General features: G+C 43.8%; 1 protein-coding gene across 5 annotated transcripts in view; it reads left to right on the top strand.

Moving 5' to 3' along the window:
• LOC118358648 (KICSTOR complex protein SZT2) overlaps positions 1 to 13055 on the top strand; it is a 110701-nt gene that overhangs the window by 62534 nt on the left and 35112 nt on the right. For all 5 annotated transcript variants that reach the window (XM_052480282.1, XM_052480284.1, XM_052480283.1 and 2 more), the window contains 7 exons: positions 4425 to 4543; positions 4841 to 5005; positions 5626 to 5710; positions 10221 to 10394; positions 11659 to 11856; positions 12339 to 12577; positions 12880 to 13043. In XM_052480282.1, the coding sequence (XP_052336242.1) occupies positions 4425 to 4543; positions 4841 to 5005; positions 5626 to 5710; positions 10221 to 10394; positions 11659 to 11856; positions 12339 to 12577; positions 12880 to 13043 (1144 nt within the window). The remainder of the gene's footprint in view (positions 1 to 4424; positions 4544 to 4840; positions 5006 to 5625; positions 5711 to 10220; positions 10395 to 11658; positions 11857 to 12338; positions 12578 to 12879; positions 13044 to 13055) is intronic.

Here is a 13055-nt window from a genome sequence, read left to right as displayed (position 1 = left end):
TTTGGGGAGATCCCTTGCTTGGTGGTGTTGCAGACTCTGGGGCCTTTCAGAACAGGGCTGTATATATACTGAGATCATGTGACCGATCATGTGACACTTAGATTGCACACAGCTGACTAATTATGTGACTTCTGAAGGTAATCGGTTGCACCAGATCTTATTTAGGAGCCTCATAGCAAAGGGGGTGAAAAAATATGCACGCACCTCTTTGCCGTTTGGACTATTTTGTGTATGTCCATTGCATGAAATCCAAATAAAATCAATTTAAATTACAGATTGTAAGGTAACAAAACAGGAAAAACACCAAGGGGAATGAATACTTTTGCAAGGCACTGTAGGCTACCATTTCTCCCATCTCTCATTTAATTGGACCCACTTCACAGTAGTAAATACTGTTGATAAGCAGCGGTATTTTGCTCTACGCGATCTGATCCGAAGCACAGTTTAACGGTAGAACAGACAGTTCACCTCTTCCATTGACGTTTGTAGGCTACGTTTGAATACTGTAATCTCAAATTTCTTGAGTAGCCTAGACAATATTTCATTTCTAAACATAATATATACACTATATATACAAAAGTGTGTGAACACCTCTAAATTTGTGGATTCAGCTATTTCAGCCACACCCGTTGCTGACAGGTGTATGAAGCACACTGCCGTGCAATCTCCATAGACAAACACTGGCAGTAGAATGGCCTTACTGAAAAGCTCAGTGACTTTCAACGTGGCACTGTCATAGGGTGCCACCTTTCCAACAAGTAAGTTTGTCAAATGTCTGCCCTGCTAGAACTCCCCCGGTCAACTGTAAGTGTTGTTATTGTGAAGTGGAAACATATAGGAGCAACAAAGGGAAAGGGGGATACCTAGTCAGTTGTACAACTGAATGCATTCAACTGAAATGTGTCTTCCGCATTTAACCCAACCCCTCTGAATCAGAGAGGTGCGGGAGGCTGCCATAACCGACATCCATGTCATTAGCGCCCGGGGAACAGTGGGTTAACTGCCTTGCACATGGGCAGATATTTTACCTCGTCAGCTCAGGGATTCAATCACTCAGACGCAAAATGGTAGGCCAGACAAGCTCACAGAACGGGACCGCCAAGTGCTGATGAGCGTATCGCATAAAAATGGTCTGTCCACGGTTGCAACACGACGACGAGCACCACCTTGTTAAAAACTCCCGGGGAGAACCTTGGATGTTATAAAGATAATTAAGTTGCTAATGGCAGCCTGCAGTACCCTGGTCGGCCTTCAACTTGAGTTACTCCATGAGAGAGGGCAGCATGAGCTAGCCTAAAAACGTCATTTCCTGGAGTAGCTCAAACTGTGCATGTTATGTCATGCCATCTTAACTGACTTCATTTGGCTTCAATGCGCTGTTCAGTCTTCACATAGGAATGAATGGTGTCACGTGATGGATGGCTTTGTCCATAAATACAGTCATTGCTCCAGACTCCTTACTGAGCATTGATTCGCATAAATATGTCAGAGAGAAACACCTCTAAGGTATCCTCTCAACAGTAAAGGAAGTCAGCAATACACCATTTGAAGTAGAGAAGCAGCCGTTATACACGGAACAAAAATATAAACGCATAATTTAAAGTGTTGGTTCCATGTTTCACGAGCTGAAATGAAAGATCCCAGAAATGTTCCATCCGCACAAAAATGTATCTCAAATGTCGTGCACACCTTTTTTTTTTGTACATCCCTGTTAGTGAGCCTTTCTCTTTTGCCAAAATAATCCATCTACCTGACAGGTGGGGCATATGAAGAAGCTGACAGCATGATCATTACTCAGCTGCACCTTGTGCTGGGGACAATAAAAGGCTACTCTAAAATGTGCAAATGCACAATGCCACATATGTGCAGTTTTGAGGGTGCGTGCAATTGGCATGCAGACTGCAGGAATGTCCACCAGAGCTGATGGCAGAGAATGTAATGTCAATTTTTTTTACCATAAGCCGCCTCCAATGTCGTTTTAGAGATGTTGGCAGTACGTCCAACTGGCCTCACATCCACAGACCACTTGTAACCACGCCAGTCACCCGGACAGTTTACACAACTGAAGTATTTCTGCACAAACTCTCAAACAGTCTCAGCTCATCTGCGTGCTCGTTGTCCTCATCAGGGTCTTGACCTGACTGCAGTTTGGCATCGTAACTGACTTGAGTTGGCAAATGCTCACCTTTGATGCCCACTGACATGCTGGAGAAGTGTGCTTTTCACTTATGAATCCCAGTTTCAGCTTTACCAAGGCAGATGGCAAACAGCGTGTAAGGTGTTCAGTGGGCGAGCGGTTTGCTGATGTCAACGTTGTGAACAGAGTGCCCGTCGGTGGCTGTGGGGTTATGGAATGGGCAGGCATAAGCTACGGACAACGAACAGAATTGTATTTTATCAATGACAATTTGAATGCACAGAGATACCGTGACGAGATCCTGAGGCCCAATTGTCATGCCATTCATCTGCCGCCGTCACCTCATGTTTCAGCATGATAATGCCCATGTCGCAAGGATCTGTACACAATTCCTGGATGCTGAAAATGTCCCAGTTCTTTCATGGCCTGCGTACTCACCAGACATGTCACCCATCGAGCATGTTTGGGATGCTCTGGATTAGGGCTGATCCCAATTATTCGACTGGCCGATTCTTTGGTCGATAGGATGTTGGTCGACCAAGATTATTTTTTTTTTGTTGAGCAGTAGCGAAGATATATATATATTTTTTTTATTTTATTTTTTATTATGGCACAAGAGACTTTTTATTCCTGCCCATCTCAGTGAAGTAATCCAGTGCAGAGGCAGCAGGGATGACACTGTCCAAGAAGAAGGGGAGTGTGGCTAAAATGCACAATGCATGTCTCTCCAGGATACAATCTCTCCTGCCAATTTATGTACATTCATTTTTTCAACTTAATTGTGTGAATTGTTTGCATTTGATAGTTAGTGTATATGAATTCCCCATTACATATGTCACCAGTAGTACATTCCTAGTACATTAGTACATTTCTAATCTATAATGTTTGTTTGGTTACGGTCATTTCTGTTAATGGATTCAATGTATTATTATTCCAGTCTTTTACCATTGTCATTATCGGAGTGGACATGTTATTTGCAGAGAGCACAACCTATGTTTATTTCATTCCGTTTATGAGTTTGGTCAATTTAGTAATTCTATTTTGTTCAGAGCGCTCCTGTCAATGTTGAGTAAGGACGGGCACCTGATTACGCATAGAAGTAGGCCACCTGGCCTGCGCACAGATGTACACTACCGTGTACAACTGGCAGCTGCATCCCGGAGTCGCCTCTTCACTGTTGACGTTGAGACTGGTGTTTTGCGTGTACTATTTAATGAAGCTGCCAGTTGAGGACTTATGAGGTGTCTGTTTCTCAAACTAGACACACTAATGTACTTGTCCTCTTGCTCAGGTGTGCACCGGGGCCTCCCACTCCTCTTGCTATTCTTGTTAGAGCCAATTTGCGCTGTTCTGTGAAGGGAGTAGTACACAGTGTTGTATGAGATCTTCAGTTTCTTGGCAATTTCTAACACGGAATAGCCTTCATTTCTCAGAACAAGAATAGACTGATCAGTTTCAGAAAGTTATTTGTTTTTGGCCAGTTTGAGCCTGTATTCGAACCTACAAATACTGATGCTTCAGACACTTAACTAGTCTAAAGAAGGCCAGTTTTATTGCTTCTTTAATCAGTACAATAGTTTTCAGCTGTGCTAACATAATTGCAAGAATGTTTTCTAATGATCAATTAGCCTTTTAAAATTATCAACTTGGATTAGCTAACACAACGTGCCATTGGAATACAGGAGTGATGGTTGCTGATAATGGGCCTCTGTACGCCTATGTAGATATTCCATAAAAAATCAGCCGTTTCCAGCTACAATAGTCATTTACAACATTAACAATGTCTACACTGTATTTCTGATCAGTTTGATGTTATTTTAATGGACAAAAAAAACGTGCTTTTCTTTCAAAAACAAGGACATTACTAAGTGACCCCAAACTTTTGAAAGGTAGTGTAGGTATATAAATGTGCACATTTGGAGATCTGATACGATTCCTGATTTGGCTTAACGCACCACCACTGATGAGCTGTGGACCTTCTCAAAGTAATGTTTTCTTATGTCTTTGTTCATTGAAGAACTGGAAAGACAAAGCCAAGTCAGGTCTGAGGCAAGGGTCATTTTGACATGGTCTCGATTTGAATTGCTTAATCTGTCATCTCCCCTTCATATGCACTGATGGGAAAAATACATCATTTAAAACAACATGGTGGACACTCATCATTAGCCTGGCTTTCACCTGGTCAATTCTTTCTGGTCGAAGCGATGGAGAGGTGAGGAGATGACAATAAAAAGCTATGGTTTGAGGTCTTCTCCTGACCCTTGTCTCTGCCTGGTCTCCAACACAGGTCCAGAGATCACAGATGAGCTGGTGAAGGTTCTGAGGAAGCGTCTGGATGAGACCACCCTGGACATCATCACCATCATGCTGGGCAGGAACTGCAAACTCACCCCTGCTGACGTGGAGGTAAATGATTTGGTGCACTAGTGTCACATTCTTTTGATGAATCGTGATTTAACGGAGGCAGAGATTTTAGCCGAACCGTTCGGTTTGTTCTGTGGCGGGAAGGGGCTAAATATGCTATTTTCACCAGTTCAAATGTAGCTACTTTCACCCCCAGAAGTAGTGTTGAGATTTGCTTTTGAATCTCTTGTGGAAAAGACAAAATATTCAGTTATTGGTTTCAGAGATTACTTAGAATTTAGTAGGAATGGGAGAGACATTGATGTATTGCTTGATTACGTGTTGATGTTCTCCCCTCAGTTTATCCAGCCGTCAGGCTCTCCAGCCACTGAGGTGATGGAGTTTACTCTGCCGCAGTGCTTCATGCCCTGGACCCCTGCTGTGGCCCACTACCTCAGGCAGAACCTGCTCATCTTCCTCCACATCCCCAAGTACACAGACAGCTACGTAGAACACCACTTCAAGGTATGCAACAGTACTTGTACACTACACTGGTACCACTACACTGAGTCCACAGATGGCTACAGTACAGCGAGCACCACTTCGAGGTAGACTACCTCATCCTGCATACCGACATCAGGGGCAAAATCTGCTTCTGCAAGTGAAAGCGTGTATATCATGTCCCACCTCTCTCCCTCTCAACTTTGGTAGAATTGAAACCAATATATTAACCGACCTCTGTCCCACCAACATTTTCTGCTGTGATGCCGCTTTAATAAGCGATTTTTGTCACAAGTGTCTGAATGCCGGGTAGCATTACTCCCAGCACTAGGGCTGCCCAATTCAGATCTCTTTTCCACTCTCTTTTGACCCATCTCATCAGATCTTTTTCAGAGCTGATCTAATTGGCCAAAGTGTTTTTTCAGCGACGTATTTGTCAGTTTTAGGGGATGATAGAAGGGGACCATTCAATTGATTCAAGTGTGGTGTATACAGTTCCCTATGAAGGGGTGTAGGCTAGATGTATTCAAAAAGAGGACCAATCCACTGATGGATAGAGTAGTGACTACATTTATTTTGACAAGTTTGAATTTTGTGTGTTAAATCACACATCTCTTCTCTCTCTCTCTCACTCTCTCTCTCAGCACTACTTCCATCAGAGCAGTGAACTACCTGACTCTGATGTCTACCTCTACAATAAGCCTGGGGGCCAGGGGACTGGAGGGAAAGGTAATGAAGTTATTTTCTCTCTTCTCTCAGCTGTCCCTGTGCACACACTGTCCTCTCACTCTGTCCCTGCACAATGTCCCTGTCTCTGTCTTGCTTTCTCGCGGTCTTGCACTGTCACTCTTTCTCTCTCTCGCGTGCACATACACACACGTATCCCATTGCAGTTGGCATAGCGCACCCTACACCTAATTCACCAGCTGATATTGTGTTTCCTTATAATTAGGTAGCCTTCACTTGTTTTCTCAAATTATTTAGCGGAGGCTGTATTTTCTCTCCTCTACTTGACGTTTTCTGCTCAGCGGAGTTGTGTGTGTGTGTGTGTGTGTGTGTGTTTATAAGCTGCTGACTTCGAGGGAGTGATATCGCAGTTTGTGCTGACAGCCTCTTTCCCTATTTATACTTTTCACCACATTAAATAATCGCACAGAAAATTATCACAGCACTGCCTTGCATAGCTAATACGCACTAAGCTGACTTTTGTTCTGCTGAGGCACTTCTGGTAGAGAATGTTCGTTTCTCTGGTTAGTGTTACACTCGTTCTCCCAAGGTGACTGGCCCATCAGACTCGCCAACTTCCATATCTGAAGTGTGCTTTGGTGGATAACTTGCCAAAAAATGAAACGAGACTGAATAATGGCCTGTTTTGTTGTGTATTCCCCTGTTTGAGGATCAGATCATCTTTCTTTGGGGACAGCACATGCTATTGCCGTGCACCCGGGTGCGAGCGTGCACGTGTGTAATATGGCCTCCTGTCAGTTGGGATTAGCCTATAGTAAGACATTTCTCCAGCTATCCTGTTCATTATATAGTGTGTTGACAGCTATAATGATTAAACACACGGCTCCTATATTATCCCCACTGCCTGTCGGCATAAATATTGTTTCAAAACAGGCTGATATCTCACTTAATTTGACTTCTCTGCAGTGTACTACTCAAAGTACCAAGGGTGATGTTTATTCGGGGGGGGGGGTCCCTCCAGGTAGCTTCCCAAATGGCACCCTATTCCTCATATAGTACACTAGTTTTAACCCGAGCCCTATTGGCCCGAGTGCACTATAAAGGGAATAGGGTGCCATTTTAGATGCACACACAACCCAGGCTTTTGCATTCATTCCCCATGCAGTCTCACTGCTTTTTATTTGCTGTGAAGGGAAGCTCTGACAGCATCTTATTCATTTGAAGTATTGCACAACAAGGTGTTTGAGTGATTTGATTTGACTTGATCCCTGCATGGTGTGAGAATATGTCAGGTGCAGACTGCCACTCTGGCAGAGATGGAAGATTTAGCCTTGCACTGTTGTGTTCCACGGCCAGCTTATTAAGAAACTGTTTTCCGATGGTTACCACATTTAATCTTGTAGAAAAGTCACAACCTAAACTACACACCTACTGTGCTTGAATACCATGGAAGGCATTTTAACATGGGCTGCTGCTTCAGCGATTCCATCTCAGTGAGCTTATAGACCTCGTTTTATTGCAGAATTCAGACAGAGATATTTTCCTCTTACTGATAACTGTGTACGAAGGCCCTGCAACAAATAAGTACTATACTAACTCATGTCTGTTATTGTATGTGTGATAAAATAGTAGCAATGTCTGTGCATAAAGGAAGTGAAAGAGTGTAGTGCCAGGCTAGTGGAGGCCTAGCTCTGGTCCAGGGCATTAGTGTGGCTTGTTAACACTGAGACTTCCTTTAAAGCTGCACTGACGCCCTGGACCAGAGCTAGTAGAGGCCCAGGCCCAGGTCTCCTGGACATTTGCATTCAATCGGTAGATCAATCTGAGATGGGGTTGCAAAATTCCGGAAGCTATCCACAAATGTACAGGTTTTCTATAAGCAGGAAATCCGTAATCCTCTGACCAGGATTTCTGGAAAACCTGTGGATTTTGGGAAAGTTAGCGGGAACCCTTGGCGACCCTAATTAGAGATGATCTGAAGATGCTTGTTCCACTGACTACGCCGATTCCTCATTAGTTTGTCAGTTTGCACTGCTTAGTACACAGTTCGCAACGTACCATACGTTACATTAGCAACTGATGCACCATCTGGCCTTCAGACAGGAGCTGAAAAGAGACACCTCTCATATCATATCTGATGATACTAGAAGGTAATGTATTGAGGGTATGTCTGCCTGTCTGTCTGTTGACTCAGGTACCATGTCGGACCTCGTTCAACACCTCTTCCCACCCTCTCAGTTCCAAGGTATCATGTTTGATGAACCCCTAGCTACCTTGGCTCTACTGGTCCGGCTGGCTGGGGTGCTCCTGCTCTTGCCTCATTTTCCATATGGCTTTATTTGGCTGTGTTTTACTCTTTAAGGGAGATTGGAAGTAAATTGGCTGCACTTCAACAACAGTAGTGTTTAATGTGGACCGGATTGCTTATTTGAGTTGCCCATTGTTCTCTGCATTACTTTTTAAGTGGCATGCAGAGTGACCTGACTGTTCTTTCGTTCTTTTAATGTAGTCTGGTGGCACTTTTGCCGCCTTTTTAAAGCTTCAATGTGTTCTTGACTGGCTTTGGTCTTGGTTTTAATGGCTTCTGCAGTCTATCAAGAGATGCTGCTCAATGAGAAATTGAATGGAAAATAATCAGGCATCGGAATATGTGTGCGTTTTTATGTTTAATAGTATCCAGCTTTTAAACGAAATTGAATGTTTTTTTTTTTCAATTAGGCAATGATATTTACAGCTATTGAGATATATAGGCTGGTTAAGCACAGGGCCACTGCAATGCTACTCATTGATACTGGAATAATTATTTTGAGCAGAATGAAACAATGTTGTAGTATTTTATTCACCGTCTTTCCTATAGAAATGTTATCTTTGGATCTGTAGAGCTCTTTTCATTCCAAGAAAGGCTATGCTATGTAGCCTAAGATGTGCATTTTTCGGTGTTCTTTAAAAAAAAAAGAAAATTAAATTAAGGCTGAGACAGTTTGAAAATGTCATCCCGGTCCTGTCTTGTCTGTCTAGTGGATGTCAGTGTGACTTCTTCAAAGGCTGTGGAAAGGATCCGCAGTCCAGACTAACTGTAGTGTAATTGACTGAATGACTGTCTGGCTCAGGGCCTTACAGGATGACGGCGTGGCCTTGTCTTGTAGATAGATAGAGGCCCATCAGCTCTAAATCCTGTTTTCTGGCTGCCACCATTACTGATGTGCTGTAGCAATCCATTGGCTCATTGCCCTGGCTGACACGGGTAGCCGTCACAGAACCGGACAGCCTGTCAGAGGCTGCATCCCAAATTCTGTAGCACCTTATTCCCTGTATAGTAAACTCATTTTGACCAGAGCCATAAGGGCCCTGGTCAAAAGTAGTGCACTAAATAGGGACTAGGGTACCATTTGTTTGGGATAAACCCTCTCACGTTAAAGCCACTATGGAGGGACTGCTGAACACAAAAGGACACCTGTTGCATTGTGTTTCTGTGTGCGTTTGCGACTCACAGGTGACGGCCCGGTCAGTCCGTCAGACCTCATAAACCACCCAGTTAAAGTAGCCAAAGAAAAATGGACTGGAGTCCCCGCAAAACTCAAAGTACAAAAAAAATCAAGTCACTTGCTCCGGCTGACCTGTTCAGTCATCAGAATGCGCAGGCATGTAGTAGCAGTAGTAGTAGCAGTAGTAGTAGCAGTAGTAGTAGTAGCAGTAGTAGTAGTAGTAGTAGTAGTAGCAGTAAAATCTTCTGGAGAGAAACCATAACACTTGATAAGTGGGTTTAGTGGTTTGAGAATGACAAGTGGCTGCTTTGCTGACTAGCTGGCTGCAATAGACAGATACGCACGCTCAACATGCACGCGGTGTAGCATGACCGTCTGCAGTCGAGTGTAAAGCCCATGTGTGTGTTGCTGTTTTATTCCAGGTGATGAATGTAATGCATCTATGTCTCCCGCCAGCCTGCCAGGTACATCAGCCCATCAATCACTACTCCACGCCTGCCTCTACCCACTAACGGTGCAAGCTAATAGCCATAGTCGTATCAAACCAAACATGGGCCCGGGCAGATCGGCAGTAATGTTGTTTAGGGCAGGTGTCCTGTATGGGTGAGGAATCCCTGTATGATGCAGGGTTTTATGAGGTGGATAGAAGATGCAGGGCGATGGGGGTGAGAATCCGAAGACGACGCTGTCTGGGTTTGTGTTGGGATGGAACATCAACTGTGTTGTAGTAGAAAGGTCATGGTTTATCCATTGATGCTGTTGTTCCTCTGATGTTACAGCAGGAGAATGTCAGACCGAATCAATGGTGAATCTCTGTAGCTTATAATGGCCCATAAAGTCACTGTTTATTGCATTTAAAATGCACCTCATTTCTCTTGAAAAATATGGTTAGCGTTTCGATGTGAACGACATGCACAATAGTCAAGGTTATTGTTAATACTGTACAAAAAACACTATCCGGCTCAAAGGACCATTTAAAAAGAGCACCACCTTTATTCGTCCTCTAATTAGTCTATCAGTGTAACTCTGGGTCACCCTGTCCTCCACATTTCACCTGTTCCCTTCAGGTATCGCCTGTATCGCCCTGTCGTTCGTTGATGCTCAAGGCTGCCCATTGCAGGTTCCAGCCCAGTACTGCACGACACCACCCAGAGGGGATGCATCCACCATCCTCCTACAGCCAGATCAGTTTGACACCCTGACAACTGTCATCAAGGTGGACTCCAACAACCTCAGCTTAGGTAAAGCCTGGTAGGGTTTCTTTTAGAGATCAGTGTCCTGTTTATTAGGGCACATAGTAGCCCTTTTTGGCTTCGGAAAACCAAAAAACAAATCATTCTTATTGGACAGGTTCAGATGGTACCCCTCCATTTAGTGCGTGATGAACATGACAATGCCTGAGTAACCAGGACAACCGTTGGAGGAGTTGTTGCTGTGTCTTTTTCTTCTCAACGAATGTCATGAAATATGTTTTCTATTATGTGCTGCGTTGTCTATTTGTATTAAGTGATTGAATTATATATATCATTTTTGCACTGGGGAAGTGTTTGAGAATCGTAAAATTCTATCTTCCTACAGTACCATTTCACAAGATGGATTCATTTATAAACAGAGCAATAAGTCGTACATAGTGGTCTCACTCTGGAATTAAATGCCAAGTCACCTTGAGTAGGACTGCTGAAGCTGCTCACATAATGATGGTCATTGCATAATTTTACAATGAGTTTTTATTCTCTCTTTCTTAGATACGGGGATTGTATTTGTCAATGTGACATTGAGTTAAATTGAATAAAATTATGATGAACTTTTGTTTTTGTTTAAAAAAAAAATTGTTTTACTCCAAAACCTCATCCAAATAATGACATGCATAAAAACATATATATATATATATATATTATTTGCATATAGCTAACATCTTTAATGGGCAAATATGATTTATGCTTCCTAGTTTGTTTGAGAAAATGCAATTTGTTTCGAAGAGTAAAAATAACCTCCTCATGTGGTAATCTACTGCGTTGCCATGTGTTTGTGTAAGATTATTAATTAGAAGCCTACTACCTGAGCTGCTTAAACTCTGCTGGGCTCTGCTCTACTGGGCTGTCTATAACACCATCATTAATCAGATGTGCTCTGCAGTAGCCTGATCGTGTGTGTGTGTGTGTGTGTGTGTGTGTGTGTGTGTGTGTGTGTGTGTGTGTGTGTGTGTGTGTGTGTGTGTGTGTGTGTGTGTGTGTGTGTGTGTGTGTGTGTGTGTGTGTGTGTGTGTGTGTGTGTGTGTGTGTGTGTGTGTGTGTGTGTGTGTGTGTGTGTTGTATAGCCAACTCCAATGCTCATAGTCACAATGTGATCATTGCCAAGAGAGCACAAACAGAATTGGGACCAGGCTAGTTCAATGACCATAGGAGTTTGCAAGACTGCACAAACAGACCTGGGACCAGGCTACAGTAGTTCATGCTCAGTGCAATTCTCATTAGTCATGAATCTGCCCTTCCTTCTTCCTGACAGGGTCAGAGATGAGGGTGCGTTTTGACATCTGGGAGCAAGGTAACGTCTCCCCCCTCCAGCTGACTGACAAGCTGCGAGGGGCCCTGCGCCACGCCCTCTGTGACGTCATCATGGAACTCCGGGTCCTGCCGAATCCCCTGTGTCTGGAGACGTTCTGCACTACACCGGGGAGAGGGCAGAGAGAGGACTCTACTAACGGTGAGGAACTAGAACTACCTTCACAGTACCTGCTTGGTAACGCTGGGACAATCAACAGAAAAAGGATCGACACCGACCATACCTATCACTTATCACAGGCATTTTGCTGATATCATTCATTTGCAATAACTAGCCTCTAGAGAAATGTGAAGTTAGAAATGAAAGTTTTGCTAACATGGGTGGTTGTTAATGGAACAATTGATGGCTACAACCATCAAACTATCAGTAGTAGTTTAAAGGGTAAGAAGAGAGAAATTATGCAGATTGTTGTAAACGTGTCATTCTATTTATCGTTATCGCATCAATTCAGGCAATTTATCGCGATACGGATTTTTGTCCATATCGCCCAGCTCTACTGCTTAGTACATATTGTTTCCTTTGGCCTGCACAACGAATGCAAATGCTTTATTGGTCTTCTTGGAAAGTAAATTGTCTAATGTTATCAGGTTCATCCCTTGTCTATCTCCACATCTTTTCCATAGGTCTTATAAGTCCTCCTCCATTGGAAGCAAAGGAGGGGAATGACCTGGAGGTTAGGGAAGTGAAGGAATTTAAGGACAGCTTCCGGCCTCGTAGTGGCTCTAGGAGGGTTAAGAACAGCCCCTCCCCTATCACCCTGATTCCTTCCCCCCTTGGGATCACCCCCAACACCGGACCAAGCACCCCTGAGTCCACTACACCCACCGGCAAGACCACTCGCCGAAGCTTCTGGGAAATACTGGTGAGTGAAGTTCTCTTTCATTGGGTTTGTGATGTGTTGTAAGAGAGGATTTTGTCCAAAATGGCACCCTCTTCCCTAATGCAATACTTGTCTATTTCTGCTAGAGTGGCCAAAACTAGTTTACTTGATTAGGCAATAGAGTGTCATTTCAGAATCTTTCATAAAACATTTCTGTGGGTCTCCTCTGAGTTTAGTTCTGTCAGTGCTACATCCATCCGAGATCAACATTTATATCTACATTTGGATTATGAACCACCGTGTTGCCGTTTCAGTCAGTGAGGAAATGATTATCCTCCCTACAGAGCAAGCCAGACTCCTCTGAGCTGGGGAGCCCGAAGACGACAGACGACATCGTGCAGGAGAAGGGGGAGGAGGGTCGGACACGCAGGAGACACAAGACGGAGAATGTGAAGCAGCAGTGGAGCCAGGAGAAGGCCATGGCTGTAGAACTGGAGCAGGCCCAGAGGTTAGAAGATAC

Source organism: Oncorhynchus keta, chromosome 26, assembly GCF_023373465.1.
Source record: "Oncorhynchus keta strain PuntledgeMale-10-30-2019 chromosome 26, Oket_V2, whole genome shotgun sequence".
In the NCBI taxonomy this organism is placed as follows: Eukaryota; Metazoa; Chordata; class Actinopteri; order Salmoniformes; family Salmonidae; genus Oncorhynchus; species Oncorhynchus keta.
Note: the sequence above shows the minus strand (reverse complement) of the source record. Positions and strands in the feature narration are given on the sequence as shown.